At 46.6% G+C, this 27,555-nt stretch overlaps 1 protein-coding gene across 1 annotated transcript in view; it reads right to left on the bottom strand.

Moving 5' to 3' along the window:
* The window catches only part of UAP1L1 (UDP-N-acetylglucosamine pyrophosphorylase 1 like 1), a 165,999-nt gene that overhangs the window by 91,719 nt on the left and 46,725 nt on the right, over positions 1-27,555 (bottom strand). Inside the window, exon 3 of the mRNA XM_069241458.1 lies at positions 14,459-14,634. Within this exon, the coding sequence (XP_069097559.1) occupies positions 14,459-14,634 (176 nt within the window). The remainder of the gene's footprint in view (positions 1-14,458; positions 14,635-27,555) is intronic.

Below are 27,555 nucleotides of genomic sequence, written 5' to 3'. Positions count from 1 at the left end.
CTAAATCGAGGCTTGCATCGCAAAGAGCAACACCTACGTCTTTTCCCCATTGATATGAGAAAATTCTGTGAGCGCACACAGACAACGGGAAAAGTTATCTACGGTGGCAGCTGGCGAGTTCTTAGGGAATGGCTCAATGATCTCTTTGTCAGTGTACGATATTGCATACAGCCCATAAGAACTATTAATGCAAGTGAAGAAAAGTAAGGATTAAATAACACAAAGAGGAGCCCTGCAGTACTCCACAAGGCAAAAAAAAAGTAATACTGATTTAGCATCACCCTTTGAGAGCAATCCTTAAGGAAGAAGGACAATAATGCCAGTGCCCTATATGTAATGCCCATTTCATGTAGATGTTTAACCAGCAGAGAAGTGGATATGGTTTCGAAGGCAAGACTAACAGAATCAGAGCCACGCCTTGCCCTTCAGCCACTAGCCGCCGGAAGCAGTCCATGGCTGCAACCAATGGAGTTTTGATTCCATTATGTTTCCGCAAGGCGAACTGAGATATATCCAACTGTCCTCCCTCTTCCACAAACTTCAGCAAATGGCTGTTTAGGTGCTGCTCAAGAATTTTGTCCAGAAGTGGGAGTACTGGGATGGGATGGTAGTTTTTAGGATCTTTATTATCAAAATTGGGCTTCTTTTTTTAACTTTTTTAAATAGGCCATATCACAGCCTCCTTCCAATGCCGCAGACTGCAGCCAGAGGAGATAGCTTTATTCATTAAGAACGCAAGAGGACACTAAACAAAACTGGCTGCCATATGCTAAATTGCAGGTCTACATGGTTTTCAGGGGTGACCCTGGTACTCAGAAGATGTGTCACCATTTCAGGAGTAAGAGATGAAAAAACTGTGAGTAAGTTAGACTTTTGGTCTATAGACTCTGGAGTAAAAAGAGGTTCCAACTGCAGCTCACTACGTGGGGACTGCCACATGCAATTTTTTTTGTTTTAGATAGTTCAGGTTCCTCATAATTATTGGTGATTTAGAGCTAAGGAAAAAAAACAGCCAACTGATTACAAAAATCTATTGAACCATCTAATTCCCCAGCTGGAGGAGAAGAGAACCGCTGCACCAACTTAACAACTTCTTTACTGGATGCAGCAGATTCGATTTTAGTGGTGCAATATAAGGTTGTTTCCTGTTTGAGGGCTAATTTATATTCCCTAAGCCTGCTCTTATGAGCAAGCTTTTTCATGCTCCTCATATTTCTTCCTCCATACTCACTCTTGATGGTGACGAGCCTGTCTAAGAGCTCACAGTCTCTCATTAAAACTAGGGGGCCAAAGAGGATGTCCTCCTCAGCTTAACTTCCCATATAGGGGCTACCATATCGGTGGTCGCACCCAGCCAGGCTGCAAAGTTTTCTGACCCACACTGTCATGTATCTCAACAGGCATACTAGCTAAAGCAGTCACCAAAGCGTGTTCAGAGACCACCCCCCCCTCCCAGTACCAATTTAGAACAAGAATGCCCATCCTAACCAACTAGGACAATAAATCCTCAGTGTGGAACTAAAACTTGACCTCCTAAGTTAGGCTGACTCCCCATGTAACTGTGGATGTGTAGTATAAGCTAAACTCATACGAGGATGCAGTGAATGAGAAAGGGCACAATACAATACAGTAGCAGAGGGGAATGTCCTGCCAGAATTGTGAGTTTTTGAAAGGACAACACTTTAATATCTAAAATTAGATAAATATGTGGGCAGAGTAAAAAGGAAGGTTTAACAGTAAAAAGGGGCAATGAAGTAACAAGAGTGATAAACCAAAACCCTTGGATACATATGCTCTATACCAGGAGTCTTCAACCAGTCAATGACGAGCTAACAGTAGTTCGCAGACACCTTCAAGGTAGCTTGCAGCCTCAACTTCATTTTTAAATGAGCACAGGGTCACACTTTCATTGTAAAGTTAAAGGAAAGCGGTGTATATTTTACGTTATCATAAGACTGTATATAACTCAGGCTAGAGCACAGAAGTGAAGAACTGAGCAATGAGGTATTTAACTCTTAAATGGAAGTCTTTGTCATCTCAACATTGGAGCGCAAAAATAAAATGATGTTTCTGAATGCCATAAATGGTTTAAAATGAAATGTTACCATAATGATTAAGATAACTCTTCATTGTTATTTTCTCCCATTTCAAAGTGTTGCATTCATTAACAGCAGCCTTCTAGCTCCCAGTGACCACTAGATAAACACTGTGCTATACTTCTAACTGAAAAGAATACATTTTATTTAAAATGGGAGAAATCTAAAGTCAAGAAAAATATTTCTGTTAAACATTAAGGGTCTGATTTAGATCTTGGCGGTAATGGTCCTGTAGTCACTTTTTCGCCTGAAACCCCTCAGTTGGCTTGGCGGTCCGTCCGCCCAGTTTAGATGTTAGGGGTCCCATAGGCAATACACCGCCCAAGTCGTGCCGTTTTCTCCAGGTATCCTCAGCCGCAGTGACGGTGCCATTACAAATAGTAGCTAGCAGTAGGCCTCCAGTCACCCATACTGCCAAGCAGATTTGGATGTGCCTTACCGCCAAGCCAACTGTGGAGGTCCAACCTCCACATTTGAGTTGGCGGATTCGAAGGAGAATGAGTTAAAAACTTACCTTTGTTTCCAATTCCACTTCTGTTTTTGACTGGACACAACTGGACAAGACCTCCAGTCGCTGCAGCCACTGGCCACAGAAAAACCACGACCACCCCCCATCACTAGACTTGATGGTAGGGAACTCGCATTGGTGGTGTACATGGTGGGGTCACTGCACATGAGCTTGGGACCACTGCATTCATACACGTCTCAGTATTTTTTTTGTTTTACATTATTGTGACATGCATACGTGTAGGAAAGTACCCTCTTTCTTGGCATGGTTAACCCCCATATTCTGCCTGTTGTCAGTGTGTTTGACTGTGTTCACTGGGATCCTGCTAACTAGGACCCCAGTGATTATGCTCTCTCCCTTCTAACTTGCTAACGTACCATTTTCACCCCACATTTGACATACTGGTACCCCCATGTAAGTCCCTAGTACATGGTACATGGGTACCCAGGGCACTGGGGTACCAGGGGATCCCCATGGGCTACAGCATGTATTATGCCAGCCATGGGGAGCCCATGCAAAGTGTCCTGAAGGCCTGCCATCGCAGCCTGCGTGAAAGGGTGCATGCACCCTTTTTCACCTTAGGTCACTGCACCAGGTCACTTTAAGTCACCCCTATGGCAGGCCCTCCTAGCCCAGAGAGCAGGGTGCAAGTACCTGTGTGTGAGGGCACCCCTGCACTAGCAGAGGTGCTCCCATAAACTCCTGTGCCATTTTCATGGACTTTGTGAGTGCAGGGTTATTTTATGATTGTACTGGACATAGATCACTACCTACGTCCAGCTACATAATGGTAACTCCGAACCTAGGCATGTTTGGTATCAAACATGTCAGAATCATACCCCAATACTGTTGCCAGTATTGTAAGTATGATTCCATGCACTCTGGGGGCTGCTTAGAGGACTACTGGCATTGCTCCTACCAGTCTTCCAGGGATTTCCCGGCAGCTGATGCCACCCCTCAGACAGGTTTCTGCCCTCCTGCTGCTTGAATAGCTCATGCCCTGGAAGACAGATCACACCTTCTCCCTTAGGGAAACCGGTGTTACATGGCTTGGGAGGGTAGCCTCCCAAGCTACTGGTATGCTTTGAAGGGCACATCTGGTGCCCTCCATGCATAAACCAGTCTACACCTGTTCAGGGACCACCAGTCCCAGCTCTGGCGCGAAACTGGACAATGGAAAGGTGGGTGACCAGAGCTCCTCCAGCGGGTCCCCAGGTTTGCCATCTTGAATCCAAGGCTGGCAGGAACCTCTGGAAGCATCTGAGTGGCCAGGCCAGGCAGGTGACGTCTGAGTCCCCTCCTGATAGGTGGTCACCTGACTAGGTGACCAATCCCAGCTCCAGGCCTATTTAGGGTCTCTCTCTTGGGTGGGTGCTCAGATTCGGCTAGCAAGATTCCAGCAGGACTCCTCTGCAATCTCCACTTTGACTTCTAGACACTAAAACCGCGACTGGACCCTCCAGGAACCGACAATTTGCATCCACGAAGAAGACACTTCTTACAACATTGTTTCCACGGCTCCTTCCAGCTTCTACAACATTTCCCCCGCGGTGCATCCTCTGAAAGTGGCACGTCTTCAGCCTGCATAAGAAGGAGGAAGGAATATCCCTTGGAGTGAAGGAGTCACTCCTTTGCATCTGCAGGCACCTGCTGCAACGACGATCGGATGCGTGGATCTCCTCTCATCCTGAGCTGCCTGTATCCTGCATCACACCTGGTGGTCCGGAGTAGACTTCTTGGTCTTCTCTGCCAGCTGTCCAACTTTGGTGGAAGTAAGCCCTTGCCTTCCCATGAAGGACAGTAACTCCGTGCATCGCGCCTCTTGCAGCTGCAAAGGCTTGTTTGAGTCTCCTCCAAGGGATCCTTCAGGCTATGTGTAGCTCCAGCCCCCAGCACCTGCGACGCACAGCCCTCTGCATGGTTCTCCTGCAACTTGGGACCCTTCTTCAGTCGTGCTGCGTAGGCCCTTTTGCAACTCCTGTGTCCCCTTCCTGTGGGACTCCTGTGGGTGTTGCCTCTGCTCCTGTGGGCTCCTTGTGTCACTGAGGGTCACCTCTGATTTCCCCTCCTGGGTTGAGTCCTCCTGGGCCTTGCTGGTCCTCGGCAGCTCCACTTTTTGCCAACCACGACATTTGCCTTTGCCAAGGCTTGTTGGTGGAATTCCGGCACCGACACGCATCTGCAATCTTCCTTCCAGCGTGGGACATCTTCTGCATCCCTCAGGAACTCTTCTCTGGCTCCAGATCTGCAGTGCTGACCTTCTCTTCATCTCTGTCGACCAACTCCTGTAAGCTGGGTGGGTAGTAGCTCCTACTACTCTGGGACTCCCCTCTCTCCACAGGTATTCATCTCCAGGAATCCACTGCTGGTTTCTTGCAGTCTTGTCTTGGTGTCTTCTTTTCTTTTTTTCCTTCATTTTGGGTGATATGGGGAAATTCCAGTAACTTACTCCTGCTTTCCTGGTCGCTGAGGGGGTTCTGTGTTACTTACCGCTGTGGTTTTCTAGTACTCCGAGCTCCCCTCTACACATTCCTCTTACCTAGGAGTGGGTCCTGTGTTCGCATTCCATTTTTTTTAGCATATGGTTTGGGCTCTCCCTAGGGTCATTATTGTCTATATTTGCACTGTTTTCTAACCTTTTCTATGCCTATTGCTGTTTACTAGTGTATATATTTAGTGTATTACTTACCTCCTATTGGAGGATTGCCCTTCTAGTATCTTGTGGTATTGTGTGACCAAAAATAAAGTACCTTTATTTTTGTACAACGGAGTGTTTTCTCTCATGTGTTTAAGTGCTGTGTGACTACAGTAGTTTTGCATGAGCTTTGCATGTCTCCTAGATAAACCTTGGCTGCTCATTCACAGCTACCCCTAGAGAGCCTGGCTTCCAGACACTACCTACACTACACTAACAGTGGATACCTGGACCTGGTATAAGGTAGGTACCCACCACACACCAGGCCAGCTTCCTACAATATGTCAGGCACACAATTTTGTCAGACGGATGGGGACACACTGGTACACAACATATATCACACACACATACATACACAACGGTCATCATGGTGTCAGCATTCATTGCCAAATTAATGCTGGCACCACAATTAACCTCACAATCACACTTGTCAGTGTTGCCCATACATGCAAATTGCAAGGGGACATGTACCTGTAGTGTTGTGCTACCCACTGTGGATGTGAGCCAGTGAGTGTATGTGTGCGTGTGATTGGATTGTCTGGGTGAGGTCAAGGGAGGTGTAGTGGGTGATATGGTTGTGTCAGACTGGGTACCACTTGCATGTGGGTCTGCTGTTGTTGTGTATGGGTGGTTGTGTTGCTGTGTTTGACATTCAGGTGAGTATGCTTGTTGTGTGGTGTCGTTGTTGTAATATGTGTAGCTGTGATATCGTGCAAGTGTATGTGCACGTGCAGAGGAGTACGTAGTTGTGCCGTGTGTGGGTGTAGTTTTGGTGTGTGTGGATGTAAATTCGATAGTGTGTGTATGTTGTGTCATTGATGTATGGGAATGTGTGTTTTCAGCATGTATGCCTTGGTGTGGGGTGTGTGTGTCTTCCCTCAGTTGTATAGCTATTTTAGCCATGTTATTTTAGCAACTAGGCCTACCGCTGTGCACTTTAACCCAGTTACATTTTATTCAGCTTTTTTTTATTTTTCTAGCATATGCCACATTTGCAGTGCTGTTTTATTTTCTTTACCTAGTTGTTCTTTCGCGTAGGAAGGCATTATTTTCCTAGCAAGACATTCTTTTCACTTTGTGCTTTCCTCAAGGCTGCAGCCAGACAGAGTTGCCTGCAAAATAGTACGCTTTGTCTCCAACATTCAGAGAAACATACACATCTTTACGTGGGGACATTTTCTCAGAACATCAGCTGTTTTATTATAAAACACTTTTCTGTCCCTTTCACATTAGAGGGAGATTACAGCTAGATGACCACGACTGCATGCTGACTGCCTTCATTACAGCTGCCTGCTTAGACTCCCTGGCCTACATGAGGATAGTTTGTTTCTAGACAACAGGCTTCCTTGCTCAGGTATGGGGGATGTCTTACCAGGGGGGAAAACCTGAAGGGCGGATAAGGGTTTAGCACGCTGTGCTCTAACATAACTTAGGTAGGAACCACATATATTACGCATAGTGACAGTATGGTTGGACTGTTCTTGTGTTTCACTTTTCTTGTCACTATTTTGCTTCTAGCGTGTTTTATCATCCTAGTTATTGCAGTTCATGCCATTTTATCTAAGATGCAGTTAATTCAATAAACCTTATTGAACCATTCTCCGCTTCTGTTTGTCTTCGCATATGTGAGAGAAAAGGATGAGATCTGATCGACCACGATTCCCCTGAGGATTCATTCCTGTCATGTGCCCCGGTCGCCACAATCATCCCTCCTCTTGGGCAGAGATGAGGCACTGCTAGTTAGCCGGAAAACCCGGATTAGGCCAACAATTGTCACATGGTGTGGGATTGGACTCAGTTCCCCACAATCCAGTAGCCCGAATCCAGTAGCCTCATTAGGATAATGAGAGCCTACGCGACATGGCGCCGCCAATGTTTGGTCAGGCACTAATTTTCGGATCCTCCCGAGTATCTCTGCCCCACTATGTGCTAAAGGCACCTCAATACTATTTATGGAGACGTCCATGGTATTAAGAATTTCCTCCTCAGCTAGGTAGGTAGTACCTATCCAACGCTGCAGGTTGTTCAAACTTGAACCTTAAAAGGATCAATCCCCATTTGGTGTTGTTATCTCTGAACAAATACCTTTACAATTGCCATGGCGAACCCACAGCTACTGCCATTGTACAATGTCCATTGGGTCCCATGAGGTCCTATCTCTGTCAGCAATCTGCTGCCAGTACACCATCTGAAGAACTGTAACATCTAAACATGGGCAGCGTGAACCTGCCAGCCTGGTGGCTGGGAAGATGACTGTCGAGGCAGCCGGTGGCTGAGCCACAATACATCTAAATACAGTGGTAGACCACCATCGGCTTGACGGAGTACTTGGCCCACCGCTGCTGCGGACTGGCAGTAATAACATCAAGATCTAAATCAGGACCTAAGTCTTAATGTCTTTCTCCACTTTCATTTAAGTCAATTACGTCTTAAGTTTTATGAATCAAGTTTCTTCACTTTAAATTACTCCTATTTAAACAAATGGCTGTATTTTTTTATTACAAATAAGGCACTGTGTCTACAGCACAGTGGGAGCAAGATGCCTAGTGTTTGTAATTGTGAGACTTGGAAAGCGGAGAAAATGTATCCATAAAAACAAAGTTACCTCTTCAGTTTAATGTTCTCCCATTTCAAAGATCTGCCTTTACACACAGGAGGTATCTTGCTCCCAGTGACTGGTAGATACGGTACCATATTTATAACTGAAAATATATTTTAAGTGGGAGAAATTTAAAATGCAGAAACGTTCCATATTATAAACATTTTTGCAGAACACTTTTCTGCACTTTAACTTTCTCACATTTAAAAAAATGGTTATAGATATGAGCTATACATGCGACAGTGCCGCATCTGGCAAACAGTATGTCCTGTGCCACAATTTCGAACAGCACAGGTTCTCAGTCACCCATATACATATATCCCATTCATAAGCTCACATGTAACTGCATCCCCAAAAACCCCGCTCTTAGTGACACACAAGGTAACCCTGTCATAGTGACCCTAGTCAACGTTTTTGTTCAAACCACAGTATCTGGCTCTACGGACATTAGGATTAATGTAAATGAAGTCTGGTCTGGAGGTGTCTGGTAACAATGAGTTGCTTAGATCTCTATAGCTCACAATGATTTCCACCAATCAAAAGTGGCTCTGGCTACAGAAAAGGTGGAAGACCTCTGCCCTATACCATCGGTAATGTACAAAGTATTACTAAAAATGTAACAGGAATGTTTCAACATGGTTACTGACAATAGAGGGACATGGTTCAACACAATCAATGGAAAATGTAGAACTGCAACCATCCCGCCAAAATCTAGTTCATTTATATTGATTATCACAAACGCCAAATATGAGAAAAACAAGAGGAACACTTTGATAGATCCTGCAAGAGTGAAATAGCAATTCTGTAATTGAAAAAAGAAAGACTACCTTAAAGTTCAGAAGAAAAAAGAAGAAAGGCAACCAGGAAGATTACCTCTAGTGCTGGTAATATAGTTAAAAACACATCTATTTTTTTCCTCAAACATTGAAGGATCCTATAGACTCTGAGTCAGCATCCATGCTGTTTGATGGAGACAAACAGTGATGACGAGGGGGAAAGCCAGCTGCCTGACCCATGGGAACCAGGCAGGATTGAGCCATATGACCAGACGGCACACACCGGAACTTTACAGACCCCTCTAGATCCAGCTCATGTGCAGGCCAAATGTGTGATGGACCTCTGTGCAGAAAGGCATTATCAGGGGAACACAAGGAATAAAAGGTGTGACCTCACTACGCAAAGTCTTCAGGACTATGGTAGTGCTGGGGGTTAAGGCAATTTCTCCATTTCTGGACTTATTAGGCCGGGCTGGGCTTCAGTGTAGGCCAGTAGATAAACAGCAGCACTCCAATCAGGCTTGCTATCAGCAAACTGCAAAGGGAAATACTCAAGTTCCAGGCTATGAAATTGCCAAAAACTGTCCAAGCACGACTTGTCAATACTGGTGTAGATCTTCCGTTTCTCTGTGTCCAGCTGCTATCCTTCGTCTTGTACATTGGGTCTTCACCAAACTGATGATGGTGATCAGCCCAGAGTAACCCTAAAGAAAGCTGCCCTGAAGGCAATCATTAACCTTTTCCAATGTGCACACCTACTGATGATCACAATCACTATTAAAAGAACCACGCTTATAACGTCTGTGAAGATCCACATCCGTTATAAAATAAAGAAACACAAAGGGCTCCCATTTGCACCAATACAGTGGATTTAACGTAAAAGGGGAGTTTAGTAAGCTGCAACCCAGGTGTAGCTACTGCACCCCAAAACAGAATACTTGTTGCCAGCAGCTAGTGGCAGTTGCACAAGAGCTACACAATTTTTGCACTGCAAAGATTGCTCCTAACATGGTCAGTCACACTTGTATTATCAATTGACAATTTTAACTTCTATAAATATTGATATTCTATGTTAGAAATGGGGTCTCTAGTTTGCAGTCGGTTTGCACCTTGTCCAAGTAGGGACCCTCACTCTAGTCAGGATAAGGGAGATACCCAGCTCAGTTAATCCCTGTTCACCCCTTGGTAGCTTGGCACGAACAGTCAAGCTTATCTCAGAAGCAATGTGTAAAGCATTTGCACATAACACACAGTAACACAGTGAAAACATTACAAAAGGACACCACAGCAATTTTAGAAACATGGCCAATATTTATCTATGTAAAACAAGACCAAAACCAGAAAAATCCAACAAACAGTAATAAAGATATGAATTTTGCAAGAATCAAGTTAAAAATACAGTTCCTTGAAGTCAATAGCTCTGTCTGGGACTATCATGGTGGCGTGAAAAACAAATCCAACAGTTCAGACCGGCTGCGGTATCGAGGGCCAGCTACGGTGTCTGGAAGATCTGCAAACAGTAACTTGGAAATGTAGGGCGTTGTGATCCTTGTGATGAGATCCGGAGTGCAGCATTGCTCGCGTCACAGGTGTCGGTACTGGAGGTCGCTGCAGGGGTGTCATCAGGCCCTTGAAGTCACACTCGTTGCAGATCAAACTCCGGGCTGATGACGAAGTCAGAAGCACTGCATGGATGGCGTTGAGGCGGCAGTGCGAAGCGGGACGATGCGACCTGCGTGCCAACAAGTCACGGTGCAGATGGCGGCTCAGTGACTGTGTCAGGCGGTGTCAGTGAGACCAGGGCTGCGGTGTGAAGCAGGGCAGTACGAAGTGTGGTGTATTAAGAGCACGGTACAGCAGCGTCGTTGTTGAAATGCTGTTGTCGGTAGGCCCCAGACGGCGGTGCAGCTCTGGGTGGGCTCCATGCAGCGCCCACGAGTCATGGTGGAGACAGAGGTGTCTGTTGACGAGCCACGGTGCGGGATGGGACGGTGCATGGTGTACCTCATGAGCACTGTTCTTAGGCTACAGTGCAGGCAGCAGCATCGTCATCGGGGATGCCAAGGCTGCGGTGTGAGCAAGGCGATAAAGAGTGTGGGGCCCACAGGTCATGGTGCAAGCAGCCGCTCAGTGGCGGCATCAGGTGACGTTGTTGGTGAGACCAGGTTTTGGTGCAACGTGGGGCACGGATCCATGTGGTGTCCTGAGGTCATGGTGCAGTCAGCGGTGTCATTGATTGCATTGCTGTGGTTTTTCTTCTGTTGCAGCACAAAACATAGTTCCCAGCGCTGTGGGCAGAGGCAGCTGAAGTCTTTGATATCCCTGAGACTTTCAACAGGAGGCAAGCTCTACTCCAAGCCCTTGGAGAAACCTCACAAGCAGGATACACAGCAAAGTACAGTCTAAGCCCTCTTTAAAGCAGAAGCAGCAACTCCAGGCCAACCAAGCAAAGCACACACAGCAAAGGGGGAGTACTCCTCCTCCAGCTCTTCGCCTTGGCAGAGGTTCCTCTTGATCCAGAAGTGTAAAGTCTGGGGTTTTGGGTCCACTACTTATACCCAGTTCTGCCTTTGAAGTAGGCAAACTTCAAAGGAAAGTCTCTTTTGTTGACAAGATCCTGCTTTGCCCAGGCCTGGCCCCAGACACACAAGGGGGTCAGAGACTGCATTGTGTAAGGGCAGGCATGGCTCTTTCAGGTGTAAGTGACCATTCCTACCACCACATTAGCCCAGATGGCCAATCAGGCTATGTAGGCTACACCTCAACTCCTTTTGTGTCACTTTCTAGAGGGAATTCATAACAGCCCAACTGTCAGTCTGGGGCACAGAATGGTTTAAGCAAGAACAATTCCCACTTTCTGAAAGTGGCATTTTCAAACAAACAATTTAAAAACTAACTTTACAACAAGATGTGTTTTTAAATTGTGAGTTCAGAGACCCCAAACTACAGATCTCTATCTGCTCCCAAAAGGAAACTGGATGTAAAAGTTATTTAAAGGCTGTCCCTCTGTTAACCTATGAGAGAGATAGGCCTTGCAACAGTGAAAACCGAACTTGGCAGTATTTCACTGTTAGGGCATGTAACACACATTAGTACACGTGCTACCTTCTAAATACACTGCATCCTGTCCACGGGGCTACCGAGGCCTACCTTAGGGGTGCCTTATATGTAGTGAAAGGGAAGGTTTGGGCCTGGCAAGGTCGAATTGGCTGTTTAAAACTGCACTCACAGACACTTCAGTGGCAGGTCTGAGACAAGGTCACAGTGCGATTCATGTGGGTGGCAGAACCAGTGCTGCAAGCCCAGTAGTATCATTTGATTTTCAGGCCCTGGGCACCTCTGGTGCACTTTAACCAGGAACTTACCAGTAAATCAAATATGCCAATCATGGATAAACCAATCACCAATACAATTTACATAGGGAGCACTTGTACTTTAGCACTGATCCGCAGTGGTAAAGTGTGCAGAGACAAATAACCAGCAAAAACAGAGTCCAGCATACCATAAAAACAGGAGGTCAGAAGGGAAAAAGACATGGGAAACACACCAAAAGATGCCAGCTCTAGCACTCTGGCTAACCAACCATCCAACCAAAAGAAAAAAAGATGAGTGCTTTATTGACTATCAATCAAAGCCGTTTGCTTCTTCTAAACATTTGACAACAAAGATGTAATCATCACAAGCACGGGGATGTGCAAAGTACTTTAAATAATCTCTACAGGAACATGCTACCACAAAAATGAGCAAGAGCTGGGAGCTTCCAGTTTATGATCGCACAAGACTCACAAGACTGAAAGGTTTTTGGGTCCCCATGCTATTCTAGGATGTGCAGAATCCTAGAATGTCCCTTGACATGACCATTTTCCTGACAGTGGACTACATTCCTGTCAGGAATTTAGAATGTAGTGTTATGGTAGAAGCATATCACTTTTGTGAATCTTTAGTTGTGACTAGGAGCCTTTTATGTGTGTTCCTGGAGCGGTGGCCTACTGGACTGTTTGTGGAAAGTTCCACTTCTATGCGCTAACCTGGATTCTAGTGCTAACAACCCAACTTATTATTGTTCACGTTTGTGAATGTGGCCTGCAAAGTAGAAGCATTGTATGTAGAAATGAACAAAAAGGTTATTGAGAGATAGGAATAGTTTTGCAACATATTCCACTATCTAGTGGCTGCGTTCAGAATTATTTGTTTGAAGGCTCTTCCGTTTTTGTTTTCTGAGTGGGCGTAGTCGAGTGGTCAACCATTTGGTGGCATGTCCCTTGTTACAAGACATCAGACACATGCCTTGGAAATCTTTCAACACAGTCACCATCTTCATATTCTTTTTTCTGCCGGGGTACATGCAGTGCAAGCAGGAGTACTTTGGAAGCCCCTGGCCAGCTTCTGTGCATAAGATGGAGAGGAGGTTATTTTCCCAGACAATTAAATTACATTTCAGACATTCCTAAAGTGAGTGCAGTCTCTACAGTAATGCGGTTCGAGGCAGGAACTATGGGTCAATGGATGGCATATCCATCTTAAAAAAGATGACCCGCAATGTGCCTGTGGTGGATCTTACCACCGAGAAGCAAGAGTTGCGCCTATGATGGACAATGTCATTGGAATCAAGAACTGTGCATGGGGTGGTCATCACCACCAAAATTGGAAGTGTGCCCATGGGAGTCGCCACAGCTGCATCTGATAAGTGTGCCCAGCAGATGCCATTGTGCCGCTATTACTCCAACTGTCCCCTCACCCTGTGGTGGCCCACCAGCTACCAATTACAGAGTGCTCCAGAGGCAGGGTCAAAAGCTGCTAAAGGCCATTGCCGGTATCCAGGACCTACAGATGATGAAGAACTCCATGCAGCAACTCTATTTTCTGCAGCCTGTCTGAAGCAAAGGATGCATCTGCTGCTTGCTCATCTTCTGCAAGAACAAGGAGAGATCTGAGACATGCATGCAGTTAGAATGTTTAAAAGGGGTCTACACTGAACTGAGCGCACTGGCTATTGAACTGAGGAATCTGTGCCAGAACTCAATTCATGCTGCACAGCCACTTTTGACGTACAAGAGGAGGAACACTTGGGAAGAAGGGGGAAAAGGAGGGCAGTAACCAAGGCTCAGTAACCCAAGCACCAGTACAAGTTTGTATCTACTGCTATTTTCTCAGTGGTATTTAATTTTAGCCATGTGTATCAAAGTAGTTATCTTATCTAAGTAAAGCACTGGGTGGAACATTCAGTTATTGCGCTACTGGGTGAGAGTTGAGTCCTGAGAACCCATACTACCGCGGAGAAGCCTGGAAGTGGGTCGCCAAGTGCTGAAAGGCCTGAACTTGGTCTAGTACGAGGCCAAGGACCTCAGCTCCTGGCGCAAATGACAAGCCCTGAGGCAAATGACCTAGCAACCACTGCTCTCCCTGTAACCCCTAAACATGGTCGGACAAGGTTGTTGTGCCCTTTCCAACTCCTCTATGAAAATCACTGTGTGGGTGAAATGCCATTATACACAGAGGAACTTTCACTATCCAAGGCAAATTAATGGGTAAAAGACGACACTGATTTAGATCAAAATGTTTTATGCATTTTAGAGGTCTGTGATATTAACTAGCAAATTACATTTGAGCTGTGTTGCAGTGGGAGTGGAGGTGGGGGCAAATTAACAGTGTGCAATGCATTCTTAGTGCCCGTAACAGGAGTAAGCTTTTAGGGTAGGACCCTCACACTTTCATATTGCTTGTCAGAAAACAGTTAAGTAGAATATCAAGTTAAGAAAAAGAATGTTCTGCTGAACTGCATACCCGGAGCCATGGCGACCTTGTCCTTCTGTTCTAAGATGGCCCTCCCGTCGAAAGTCACAGCTGGCAGCATTCTCTGCTCAAACATGATAACGTTGGACTTATCCAGGTGGAAAAAGTTGTGTTCTACAAAGAACCTCTCTGTGGGGCCCAAAGTGAACTCGCTAGTCATTATGTACCTAAAACACAGAAACACATATAATCAATTAAAAAATGCATGATTGCAGTACATGGCAGAAGAATTACTGAAGTAAGCAAGAAACTCTGCCTCTTTCATCTGGACAGGATAGTTCATATGCCACTTTTTTCAAAACTAAAGTTTCTTTACTTTGAGTTCTTGCAGTTTACGCATCATACCAGACTGGTCAGCACCATGCAAGACTACATCCCTCCAAAATGCTGAATACCTATATGCCACTTACCCCGTTTCCTATTCACACTCCTCTTCCAGAGGGCCAGTTCCCTGAATTGGCAGAGTTTAACAGAATAGCTTGCGTGGTTAAAAGCGTTAACCCTATGCTCATCATTAAATTGCTTAGGTGGTTAGCCTAATACTGAATTATCATAATCTATTTTTAAGCAACGAAAAAGAAGCTAGCCCTGAAAAGAACGGTTGATGTAAGGGTGTTGAAATTCCAGCAACATAAGAAAGGTCAAAGAGGAAGTGAGGCCATACATCAGCCAAAGTACTTGCCCACTCCATGTCTGAAGATACACTGGACATGTGTGTGATGGGTGGGAATGGAACGGGTCAATGGAGGGAATGACTGAGCACATTCAGAGCCAAGGGAACCCCTGGGGAAAATGTGAATAATATTAATATTCTCATACATACTAATTCTAAACAAAATGCCATAGGACCACTCTCATCTCTACCTAACAAAGGATTTCTTCAACATGTGTTGAGATCTGGGGAAAAGTCTGAACGAGTGCACAAAAACAAGATTTAATGGCTGATGAAAGGTGAAAACTTGATGAAAGTGGTGGCGAGTGTTATGGGTGCACTATTCCAGGACTACTCACGCTGGTCGTAAGTTCAGCATGCTTGCAGTGGTCGAAATACCATGAATTGGGGCCCATCAACAGAATTCCAAAAAGAATTTGTACCTCCCGCTAACTTAAGTGATGCCATTGAGGAAACTCTTACACCCATCCCCCAAAGATTTGATAGAGCAGCAAAATGCTGATTGGACTGCTTGTGGAGCACTCAAGTAGAGTGTAGATAGCAAGAACAGGAAGAAACGTGTCCATTCATAAAATATCACTGCACATGAATCAATGACGAGGGAGCTCAGCACTTCAAGCATTTACTAGCTAAACGATGGTTGAATCCGAGGAGCGCACCTGTGGCAAGAACAGGAGATTCCAAAGAGACACTTAGGGAACTGAAGAGTGGGCCAGGATATGGTATGAATGCACTGTGTCCTTGTATTTCTTGAAGAAAAAGGGGGAAACAACGAAGAAAAAGGGGGAACAACAAAGAAAGGGGAAAAATAATGTCTACCAGTCCCCAAACTGCAAGGTTGCAAAGTGGAAGAAAATGGAGGAAATGGTGGCTGTTCGGCTGGTGGCAATCTGGAAAAGGACAAGAAAGAAATGATGACAGAGTCTGATATTACATTACAGGAACTGTGAAAAAAATATAAATCATGTGCAGAAGGGGAGTTCCCCCTGAAGAGAATGGGGAATAAGGTCATGGGTAATCAAGAGAGTGGTGAAAGAATACCAGACAAGATAGAGTACTTTAATGGCCGAGCCGACCACAGTAGGAGGAATCATCCAGAGAACAAACAGTTCAACAGCTCCATATAAAATGGGACACTCCTAATGGATAGCTTGAGTTACATGAACACAGAAGAGGGCATCCAACAGCAGAGTCCTCGGTTAAGCTTTGGTCCTGTTACAACAAAGGAATGTCTGACTGAGACATGCAATCTGCCCTTAGTTAGGATGTGCCTCCTTCGAGTCAGAGGGGTTCTACTTCATGCCATAAGATGCACAGTGCCATTTTAGGTCTCGCTTAGACAGTGTATGAGCAGTCTCTGCCAGACATTGTGTTTACATATAGTGGGCTTATGGTCCGCCCATTTCTTACCATTGGTTGGCAGCTTTTTCGCTAATTTTACCTGCTTCTATATGGTCTGCACTTGCTGGCGTCGCATTTTTTTGTCTGCCCACGGAGCAGAGCTTAAGTATTTGTACTCATTCGCTTCTTTTCTTCTAGGGGCTATTTTTTTTTTAATCTTTCAAATGTCCTTGCGAGTGCATGTCTTGCCACCCTGCTGTGTTTTAACCTCTCCTCTACCGTCATCATGTGAGCAGGGTTCATGTGGTTTAGGGGGACCTACAATCCGAAGTATTTCCATGTTTAAGCATAGCGCTGCTACCCCTAGCCCTTGAAGCGCGCGCGCTGGAGATCACAACAATACATTGCAAGCGACATAATGAGACACCTGGGACACCAATAGTGGGTATAATATGTCGCAAGTTTATTGATTACACAGGTTGGGTTAGCTTACGGGCGATCCCGGTGTCGGAGATGAGTTTGTTAAAGCTGGCCGACACCCATCCTGAGAAAGCTCGAGCTGTTCTGTCTGGTGTTCTTTGCACCATGTATATAGAATCTTACAGCTCTTTAATTTATCGTGGTTTACCACTTTCTTCTCATATTTATTTGTCATGCTCCTGACAAGTCAGAGCGAGACCCAGGCCAGTCTCCACAGTTGCTCAGGATTCCAACTGTCCCTTGCGGGATTAAGGAGCGCCGTCGCGTCATCCCAGGCCCCGCCGTAAAGGCTCCCAGCGGCCTGAGGAATTGCTTTAGCCTCCAGGAATAACCTTCTGGAGTTCTTTTAATCATTTTAATGCTTTAGGATCGCCCAGTAACTCCGCCAAGCCTCGGGGATGGCACCTCGCGATAACCGAGGCCCCCCCACCTGTGCTCGTCCTCTACTCTACGTACACCCTGCCCCTACTAACGCGTCCCTAACATTCAGCAGGAAGATATCCGTGCCTGCGTCAGACAATAGTACCTCGCCTGGTGCCAAATTGCCACTCAGGTGTCTACTTAGCAAGGTATGTCTGATAAAGCCAAAACCTCGTTGCTTCGCAAACTTTTGCAGGGACCTGTTGATTCTGCGCCTGGACATTTCAATGGCGGCCCATGACCTGGCTCCCTGCCACACTCCCCGTGGGAGAATCTCTGACCAAATTAACTCGCCACCCTCCAACAGAGTGGCAAGCCTGGTGATGCCCTGTCTTATCGCCTGTAGCAGTGGGCCCCTCCCACAAGTAGTTAGGTCATTACCTCCCAAGTGGATTAAGAGAATGTCCGGCTTGCACCCTCTCCTCCCCACCAGGCTGCTAACTCTATGTTCCAGCATGGCCCATCTCATTCCTGGGTACCCCATCCAGGAAAGTTCGACGTTACTGAAACCGCGGTTCCAGCCTTTTTCTTTGGCCCGTTGTTCCGCTCTGGCCACTAGGGAGTGGCCCATCACCCATACCGTCTTAGCCCCTAGATGAACGAGAAGGTACTATTACAACACACTTTATTGACGTTTTCGACAGCCATATATACACTTCTGGCAAAACATTGTTACAACACAGACATTGCAATTCCCCCGAAGCTGCGCCCCGTTCCCTTCTTGAGTAAATGACGGTCTATGAGCTCTCGGGGTGGTTGGGTGGGGGAGGCGGTGGTCAGGACCGAATGTAGAGTTTATATCTGTCTGACTGCCACCTCCCAATCTGCTTAATTGCCCCCTCCTGCAGCCCCTCGTGAAAGGCCGTTGAAGCCGCACCGATTCTGAAGGAATGGGTTGACCACTTGCGCCCTTGGTACCCTGCTTCTGTGATTGCCCACTTCAGGACCCTACTGTATTGAAACAGTGTGAGTGGTAGGCCGTCCTGGTGAAGCAATAGGTAACCTGGTTGTGTGGGGCGGCACGCTGCGTACCTCCTGAGCAGCTCCACAGGGCAACACTTGGGATCCTCAAAACCTCTCAAACGCACCAACACACCCATACCTTTCTGGTCGGTTTTGGAATGCCGCACTCTGAGTTCAATCATGTCAACCCCCAATTTTAAGTCGCCCCATTTCAGTGCCCTGTAGGATGTGTCGCTCTTCGCATTGGCCACTAACTCTGAAGCCCTAAATGCCCCGAAAAAAGCTAGGGAAAAGGTGACGGCGAATAATAGCTCCTCATACTGGGAGTTACATATAACAGTGAGTGCCCCCACCAGTCCCTTTAGCATGACCAGATCGATGGGCGCCCTTTGGTCAGGTTGTTTTTCTTCCCCCCTCGCCCAACCTTTCAGTGCTGCCCTCAAGGGGAATCCCGACGTTGGGTCTCCTTCCCCTCTTAATTTGGTAAAATGGGCGATAGCCGCCAGGTGCCTTGAAATCCATGCGTGTGATTTGCCATTGTCTTTTGCCCATAGCACAAAGCGGTCTACTTTTTTGCCCGTTGGGTGGCTCTCCCCCGACCCCCAGGCGCTCGTTAGTGATGTAAACATGTTGAAGCATGACTTGTATCTGGCTCGGGTTGTTGGTGCCAGGGATAACTCCCCCAGTGCCCTTATCCTTTGTTCCACCGAACCAGTCGCCACCATTCTGCCTTGAACGGCGTCATCTCCTTCATCGCATGGGGGCAGGCCTCCCGGAATTTTGTCCACTGAAAACGAGAAAGAGCGTCAGCGGCCACATTCTTCACCCCTTGCACATGCCGCGCACGAAACTCTACGTTTCTCGACAAGCAGACCCTCACCAGCTCCCTTAGCAGTCCTACTAACACGGGGCAGTTCCCTGACTGGCAGTTGATGGCCTGGACCACGGCCATGTTGTCTGACCAGAACGTAATCCTCTTGTCAGCTAGCACCTGTGGCCATAGATGGAGAGATAGGACAATTGGGAACATCTCTAATACTGTGATGTTTTTGGTGAGCCCGTGCCTACTCCATGCATTGGGCCATCTTTCCGCACACCATTGACGGTCCAGTATGGCACCGAAGCCCTCTCTTCCCGAAGCATCGGTGAAAAGCTGGAGTTGTTGACTGGTGCACCATGGAGTGCACCATAACAGTGTCCCATTGAATTCCTCCAGGAATGACTGCCACATGCGCAGGTCCTCCTTTAGGCCCGCACTCAGGCGTACCAAGTGGTGTGGTTTGTTAACCTTCGCGGTTGCCCTTGCTACTCGCCTGGCGAAGATTCTGCCCGCCGGTATAATCTTTGCTGCAAAGTTTAGCCTGCCCAGTAGGCTCTGTATCGTAGCTAATGTCGCTTTGTCCTTGCTCAGCACCCGCCGAATGTCGGCCTGTAGAGCTGTGACCTTGTCCTCCGGCAACCGGCAAATGCCGCTCGTGGAGTCGATCTCAATGCCCAGAAATGTCAAACATTCCGACGGTCCCTGGGTCTTTTCCGGTGCCAGCGGTACCCCCAGTGCCCGACTCAGGTGCTCAAAGGCATTGAGGGTAGCCCTACACTCGTCCGACCCCGCCTTCCCTATGAAGAGGAAGTCGTCTAGGTAGTGAAGCGAACTTCCCGGGGGTTTTTGTTCTTTTAGCGCCCATTCCAGGAAGCAAGCGAATGTTTCAAACAAGGAACATGACACCGCACAGCCCATAGGCATGCACTTGTCGTAAAAATATTGATCAGCCCACTTCATCCCCAGGAGGTGGAAGCTACCTGGGTGGACTGGGAGGAGGCGGAATGCGGATTCAATATGGCCCCAGCCCCCCAGGGTCACTCCTTTTGAGGCCTCTTGGCCTCACTCCTCCCTGCCGACACCTCGGGGGCCATAAACCCAGGTGGACCACCCTTCCCCGCTATGGTGGCCCCTTATGCCCATATGCCTTCCTGGCAGGGGAGCACGCTAATGTGCTGTCCCCTCTATTGTCGCGCTTCACGCGACGTGACCAGCCGCATTCCCCGCTGCTGGCGTTTTGGAACATCTGCGCCGGCTGGGCAAGGGATCTAATCCCCCATCTGTACTTTTGCTCCCAGCTTCCTTGTGGTTTGCCTTTGTAATGTCGCACACTTGTGCTGGAAAGGCAGGCGGTCACTGCAACAAAGGTTACAGCTCCGAGATGTGCAGCCAATGTGACCCCTCACAACTGCGAGAGCAGCAGGCACCAGGTGACAACCCCGGCCTCAGCTCTATACTTCATGATGCGAGACACAGCGCCGACACCCCGTGGTAAACAGCTGAGCAAACGTTGTAATGTAACGTTTGGCGCTCGCCTGATAACACTGTGGTTGTGTTGCGAAGCTCTGAAACGCCTCCATAGGGAGTGCGCGCAATATGGAACCCTGTGTGCCTTCTTTTCTTAAAGCTACAATGTTATTTTGGATCGAGCTCTAGAAACAGTATTGAGTTGATCAAGGAAAATATGTATCAGTGCAACACTCGTCCCAGCAGCAGGTCCCAGCCATCTTGTCTATTTGCTGATCAGCATGAAACATCTGTGCTAAAGTTACAGGAGAGAGGCTGTGGCGTTAGGGCCGGAGCTGCCTACTTTCAGAGCTGGGGAACCAGGTTCGAGCCTCCGAGTGGCTGTGCTATCTGGGCACATCAATTACTGTGCTGGCTGGGTTCAGGCTAGACCACTGTGTACACAACAAACAAAAGCACAATAAGTGTGTCCAGTTCTGCATATCTGAAAGTTAAAAGAAGGAACTGGGCACTGATATTAGGTGTGTCCCAAGTTCCACTTCTGTTACACGGAAAGAGGGCACACGGAAAGAGAGGGCCTCGGGCACTTGAGAGTGAAGGGAAGAGGCGCACAGGTGGGCTGCTGTTATCACACCGCAGAAGAAACATCCCACCCACAGGAGTGCTGACGTGCATGCAGGGTACATATATGTATACGGCCACGGAGCAGCAGTGATCGAAGAAAAGCAACATTCTTGCATGCTGTACTGAATTTATTATTGGCACAGAAGCTCGAAAGTGGCAGCCTCGGGGGGCCCCACCGTACCGACCCTCGCAAAAGCAATTAAAGGCTGCGGGCACTTCCAGTGCCTCGAGTGACGAGGGATTACTAAAAAGGTAAAAGGGCGTGCGTACTGTACATTACACGAACATTTCCTTATTTGCCATTTACCTGATCAAACTATTAATACACGATGAAATGTTTAATGAATACTCCCAATCTGCAACACAATCATGTAAATTACCTTACACGATGAACTACAGTGTTAGGAGGTTCACTTTTCCGTAAGACCCGACAGCAAACTGTTGTGAATGTTTATCATACTTGTTCAGATCGTGCTGTTGATTACTAGGCCTGGGGTATTGCTGCCCAGGGCGCGTTGCGTTACCTTGCCATGTCGTTCTTGTCTTGGTGGATTAACTTGGTGGTTTAGCTTTTTGTGACCTCGCGTGTCTGTCTGTATCCATTTAACATGGCCTCTCTAGCTTGGTTTACTTTTTATTAGCTGGTGGTCAGGCTTGCAGCTGGACAGCACAGCATTTCACCGGTTCGAATGTCTGCACCGGGTGTTAAATGGGTTTCAAATACGGCATTGATCATTCCTGTTCTAATGTTGCCAAATGGGTCAAACACACACATATCTCGCACCAGTTTATCGGACCATGGAGTCTGGCATTTTAATATTTGAATTGTGATCCTCCGTTGCAGCACATTTTGTTAGACATTGTACAGTACGCGCATTGTTTTCCATCAGATGTGTTCAAAGGCTTCCATTTGGCTTCTGAAGTAAAAGTGGAATTTTCTTGATTTGCTTCAGCATTTTACTTAAAACGGAGTAACCTCATTGGCGGATGAGGGGCAGGGGGGGGGGGGGGTCACGTTTGAAAGTCTGTGGCTTTTTACTCACAATATGCAAAATGAACTGGGCTTCTTACGTCACGAACTCCGTGGCCAACCTCTTCTTTAAGGCATGGGCCAAAACAGGACCGCTCGGGGTCACGACATGGCAGATGGACTTTACCGGCTCTTTCTTTTGTCACACTGATGCAGCAAGGGTGACAGCGGGCAGCTGAGAGTCACTTGAGAACATATACAGCGCATGAACACATGAAGCTGTCCTCATCTGTGAGCTTTCCGAGTTTTCCTATTGGATTATTCAAAGGGCTAAACAATATGATATGGCTGCAGAGAGAGCAAGAGGCGGAAAAGAAAGGGGTCTCCGTTATCAGGCACACGCAATGAACATCACTGGTAAGGTCTCCGAACCATTCCATGTGTTAAACTTTAGTCCCGGTATTCATGCGTCAAATCTGCCTCTTTCGATGAAGTTTGTGGTTTGGCGTTTGCCTTTACAGTGAGGCGGTGCCGTGGGTAGTTGTGCTCATGGTGAGAAGCCAACCTTCACTAACCGAGATCCTCCTCCTTCACCTTCAGGTGGGACTCTGCCTCCTGGTGCACCACCATTTACTTTCCCATGTTATATGTTTGCAGTGTGGGCACAGTGTGGTAAAGGTAAACACCACATTGTAAAGGTGTATGCATAAAATAACCCCACCCATTCCGGCATGTTAATTGCTGTTCCACCTAACCCGTAGTACAGCGTCACCAAAGTGGTGGCCACACGTCACCTTTGACTCGGCACTGGAAGCCTCTAACAAGCATACAACACAGTATCCTGACACACCATGTTGCTTGTGCGGCTCTCATGTGCACATTGTTGGGATGGATTTAGATCATTTTAAGAGCTGTTTGGTTTGTTTTACCACAAACTCACATCCATGTTTTATGCACGGGGAGATTAAGTGATCTGCTCAGAACCATAGGATGTTCAGCCGACCCCAAGCCTCAAACCTACTTCCCCAATTCCAAGGTCTGCAGCTGTGCCGGTTATCACATCTCCCTGATTCCTCCTGAGTTTTACAGATAGCAACATATGCTGTTGTATGTCTCTTCTGAAGTCAAAAGAAATACGGGTAAAATCAACGAACCGCTTATTACAGTCATGCTGCGAGCTACAAACAATACCACTTAGAATAATTTCAGTATCACCGATAACAATCCAAAAAACCGCACTGCTACATTCACACTAAGTAATTGTAAAATAAGGATGTTGTCTTTGTTTAAAAACTAAGTTACACAGCTAAGAGAAATTGGCAAAGTCAGTAACACTCGAATAAACAATTCCTATTGGCTATGCCAATACTTGTTCTACAATATGATGTCGCACAGAGCATTCTGGTGGGTTCGGGCAGCGGCAGCTCCTCCGCTATGGCGGAGGAGTGTCACGCCCCCGCCAGCGGCTGCAAACCTTTAACGACAAAAAGATAATAAACTATGTTTATTATCTTTTTGTTGTTAGAGGGGCGGGGCCATGGGGGATGACGGGGAAATGCACTGTGCACTCCCCTCAGTGCGCATGTGTGTTTGGCCGGCCGTCTCAGGCTGGCCAAACACACATGCACACTGTGCTCTCTCCAACCCAGCACTGTGTTGCTGGGCTGGAGAGAGCAGGCACAGGCTCCGAGTCTGCCTGGGAGCACCCTGGCTGGGCGATCCAACCAATCCTAAAACTGTTTTCATGCAGTGTTAGGATTGGCTGCAGGGCGGCTGGGAGCCTGTGCCTGCTGGGAGGACGGAGGAGTGGTGCGGCAGGTACACTTTTTTTTTTATTTTATTTTTTTAAACTGTTCATTTTTTTTTATTATTGATATCAACCCCCATCCTCCTCTGGCCACGTGCCCATTTTAACCCGTTAGCCGGCCTTTTTGAATAATAGTATAACAAAAAGTGAAATGAAAAGCAAATACAATTCAACGCTTACTAACTTAAGTACAGCTGACAACAGTTAGCACTGCTGCTGAAGTTATCGGCGCTATCTATAGACGGATACCTGTGAATTTAGTTGGACTATCTGAGGAATCCTCCTATTCTATAAAATGTTTACCTAGCCAGCATATATCAGGAGGTGTGTAGCTTGAATTCCGAAGTCCAGATAAGCCTATCCTATTCTTCTGCCATAAGAAGTAAGAGTACAGGGTAGCCCAATTTAATTTGTTTGAGTCGCATAGTGATTGTGTTCAATCTAGACAGCGTTTTGAAGCTTGACAATCAAATAAAGCACATGTAATACATCAACAAGGAAGGGGTACAGCCTTCTATTGGAGCAGAACAAATGAACTTTGTTCTAGTTGAGTAAATTTGCAGTCTTCACCAAGTACAGCGTTTAAGCAAAAAACTGAATATTCTTAGTGGGAATCAAGATTTAATTTTAAGGAATTAGTGGCCATGTATGGAACCAGACCTATGGTGAGCGAGGATGATTGTCTACTCAAGCAGCAGGATACATTAGATTAGAATCCGATACCAACACCCATAATGGGTTCAACACGCTCAATGCCAACCCAGAGTTCTAAAACAGGTGTTGCTTTTCTTTTTTTTTTTAAACGATGTTGTGATTAAGTAAATATACATATACATGCACTGAACCATGGCTCAGTCTGTGGCACGGATGGCAAAGGACTCTTCGCTCAAATAATGCAATTCTCTCTTTTGCAGCAATAGTGGTTTGCAGAGCAGTTCATCAATGCTTCAGGGAGCTTGAACTCAGAACACTAACTGGCTGCAGATATACGAAATCCCATTCAGCAAAGAGAAGTTTAGCAATCTAACAAAGGTTATTTCCAGAAAGATATTTTTGAAGAACAGTGCAAGCTGTAAAAATAGAACAAAGACTGTGTTTACTCACATCTAAGCGGGTCCAGGAGCAGACTTGCGAATTTGTATCTTTGTGAGATTTACTGATAAAGTCAGCTCGGTTTTGGAACAATGAGCTGCAGGAATGAGTCACTCCCACATGAGGCCTTAGCCCATCCTTATGTGACTCCCGCTCCCTATTCCCCGCCACCCCTTGTTCCTCAATTTTCTCTTTTGAGTAGAATGATGTCTCTGCTATATTGGTGGTCAAAGCTTTGAACTTGCGATGCAAAGCCGTAACCCTGCAGTGTAAGAGGAGCAAGGGTGTTACCAAGTGTGTACCTCTGTGGCTATCAGCACCCTTTCTAAAGACTCACTCTCCAGAGTCCTAATTTTTATTGAGGTTTACCGTTATCCAAATGCATTTCCCTCTGACTGCTGCCATGAAGGAGACCCACATACATGCAACCCCAACCTTCTCTGAATAATTATTTCGGAAAGTTCTGCTGCTATGATCCAAGACCCAGTCTCTCAGCATGAAGGGTTCCAATCTCCAATGTTTGTGCTCTTACGAGGTCAGGGCAAGTGCAGCGTCAACAGACCATAGTCTGAAAATGTAATATTTTCACTCATCGTGTGTCTGCAACAAGGCTGTTGCTAATCAGTATGTAATCTATCCTTAAGTAATTTTGATGGGTGTGGGAAAAGGTGTAATCATTACTGGACGCTTCCAGACATCCCGGAAGGGCCAAGTCTCTCATGAAAGCTTTTGACTCTTTTGAGAAGGCACTAGTGTGAGGATTAAGAGAACTGGATCTATTTAGTTCCAAGGTACACAATGTTTTGAAATAATCAGTAACTACTATAGCTCCTGCTGTGAAACCCGACAGGGTTAGAAAGATGTCTTGTAGGAACCTATCCTGTCTCACGTAAGGAGCATATACCATGGCTAGGATAAGTTTTCTACTCTGTAACCGTGCCATAACAAATGTAACCTCTCAGTCTATCGTGCTTTTCAAAAGACGGAATTACAGTAATCCGTGTAGGAAATGGAAACACTTGCGTTGTTTGGCTGTGCTGGTGAAAAATAGGCTGTAGGGTGAAGTTTATGTTCAAGTCATGCCCCTCTCCCCCTTTTTATTAGGCGAGTTTCCTGTAATGCTAAGATATATTAATTTTCCTCCAGGAATTATCACCACAGCTTCAGTCTCTTGCTTGGTAAACTCAATGCATTTGTGCTGAGTGAGTTTATGTTTACCATCCCATTGTGTAGGTAGGTTAGCTCTAATGTCACCTCTACTAATTTGTGATGAAAAATTGTATCCGTTCTCAAGGTGGCAGTGTACAACACAGGCTGAGACTTAAGAGTTCACATATTGGCGACACACTATGCACCCTTCCTACCCTTCTGTTAACGGAGGAACCAAAACCTCAAATAATACAAAGAAATGAGAAACAAAGTAGCTTGACATAGCAGGTTCATCAAAGAAGATCAGGAACAGGGCTGAGCCTCATACACCACTATCGTGGTCCCAATTTCAACATCCTGTCTCTGGGAGATGATGGTGAAGATAGATAGGAAGACCCCCTTGCCAGTTGTGTGTGCTGCCTGTAAGTAGCTTAAAAGTCAGGTCCTAGGGCACAGTGTTCTTCCTGTGTGTATACTTAGCCCTCTCACTACTTACCGCCAAGATGTGTTTCTCCACAGATCGCCTCACAGCTCTATGCAGTAAGCATGTGTAGTCATGGAAAAGGACTGAACTTAAACACTGTTCAGCAGGAGAGTAATTTTACTTGGGAGGCGCTGCAGTACAACGAACATGGGTGTCGCAAAACAGGCAGACTCCTCACGCTCCTGGGAATCAAGAAGCAGTGTACCCCAAGTTGAATGCAGGAGTCGGCCACACTTCTCTACCGGAGTACACAGGGCAAATCAGTACCTTTCTCCACCTTTTCCCTTTGGAATGCTGTATCTAGTAGGAGAGGGGCCACCCTCTAGCACCTCCTCACCCTAGCACTATCTTACCGGAGCTCAAATCGGAGCCCCAGGCACTGCCTCGCTCATGCACCCCTCCTACGGATCTTACATGCTTGGTTGCAAAGGTAGGCCCTGGATCTAGGGCCAGGTTGGAGCTCCCTCGGCAGGTGAATGTTAGTGCCATAGCCAAGCCCTCGGTCTCTCCGATCCGTCTCCAAAATGCTAAAGAAACTGTCTGTGAAGATTTGGAACATAAATGAGAGTTTATGAACGTTCTTACTCCTCTTCTTCTAGAAAAGAGTTTCGGTTCACAGAGTTGTTTGAGAGTTACAATTGCTTCCAAGCAGAGTTTGACGGTTGTGCTGTTGTTCCAATCAGACCCCATGGAAATGCTGCAGATGTGAGACCCCTTCCAATGCATCCAAGACCTGACGTGGCTCGTTATCCCAGCAAATACAGGAAGGATGTTTATTTTTGGAGCGGTGGGGGAGGT

Source organism: Pleurodeles waltl, chromosome 6, assembly GCF_031143425.1.
Source record: "Pleurodeles waltl isolate 20211129_DDA chromosome 6, aPleWal1.hap1.20221129, whole genome shotgun sequence".
Lineage (NCBI taxonomy): Eukaryota > Metazoa > Chordata > Amphibia > Caudata > Salamandridae > Pleurodeles > Pleurodeles waltl.
This window is presented reverse-complemented; position numbering and strand designations above follow the sequence as displayed.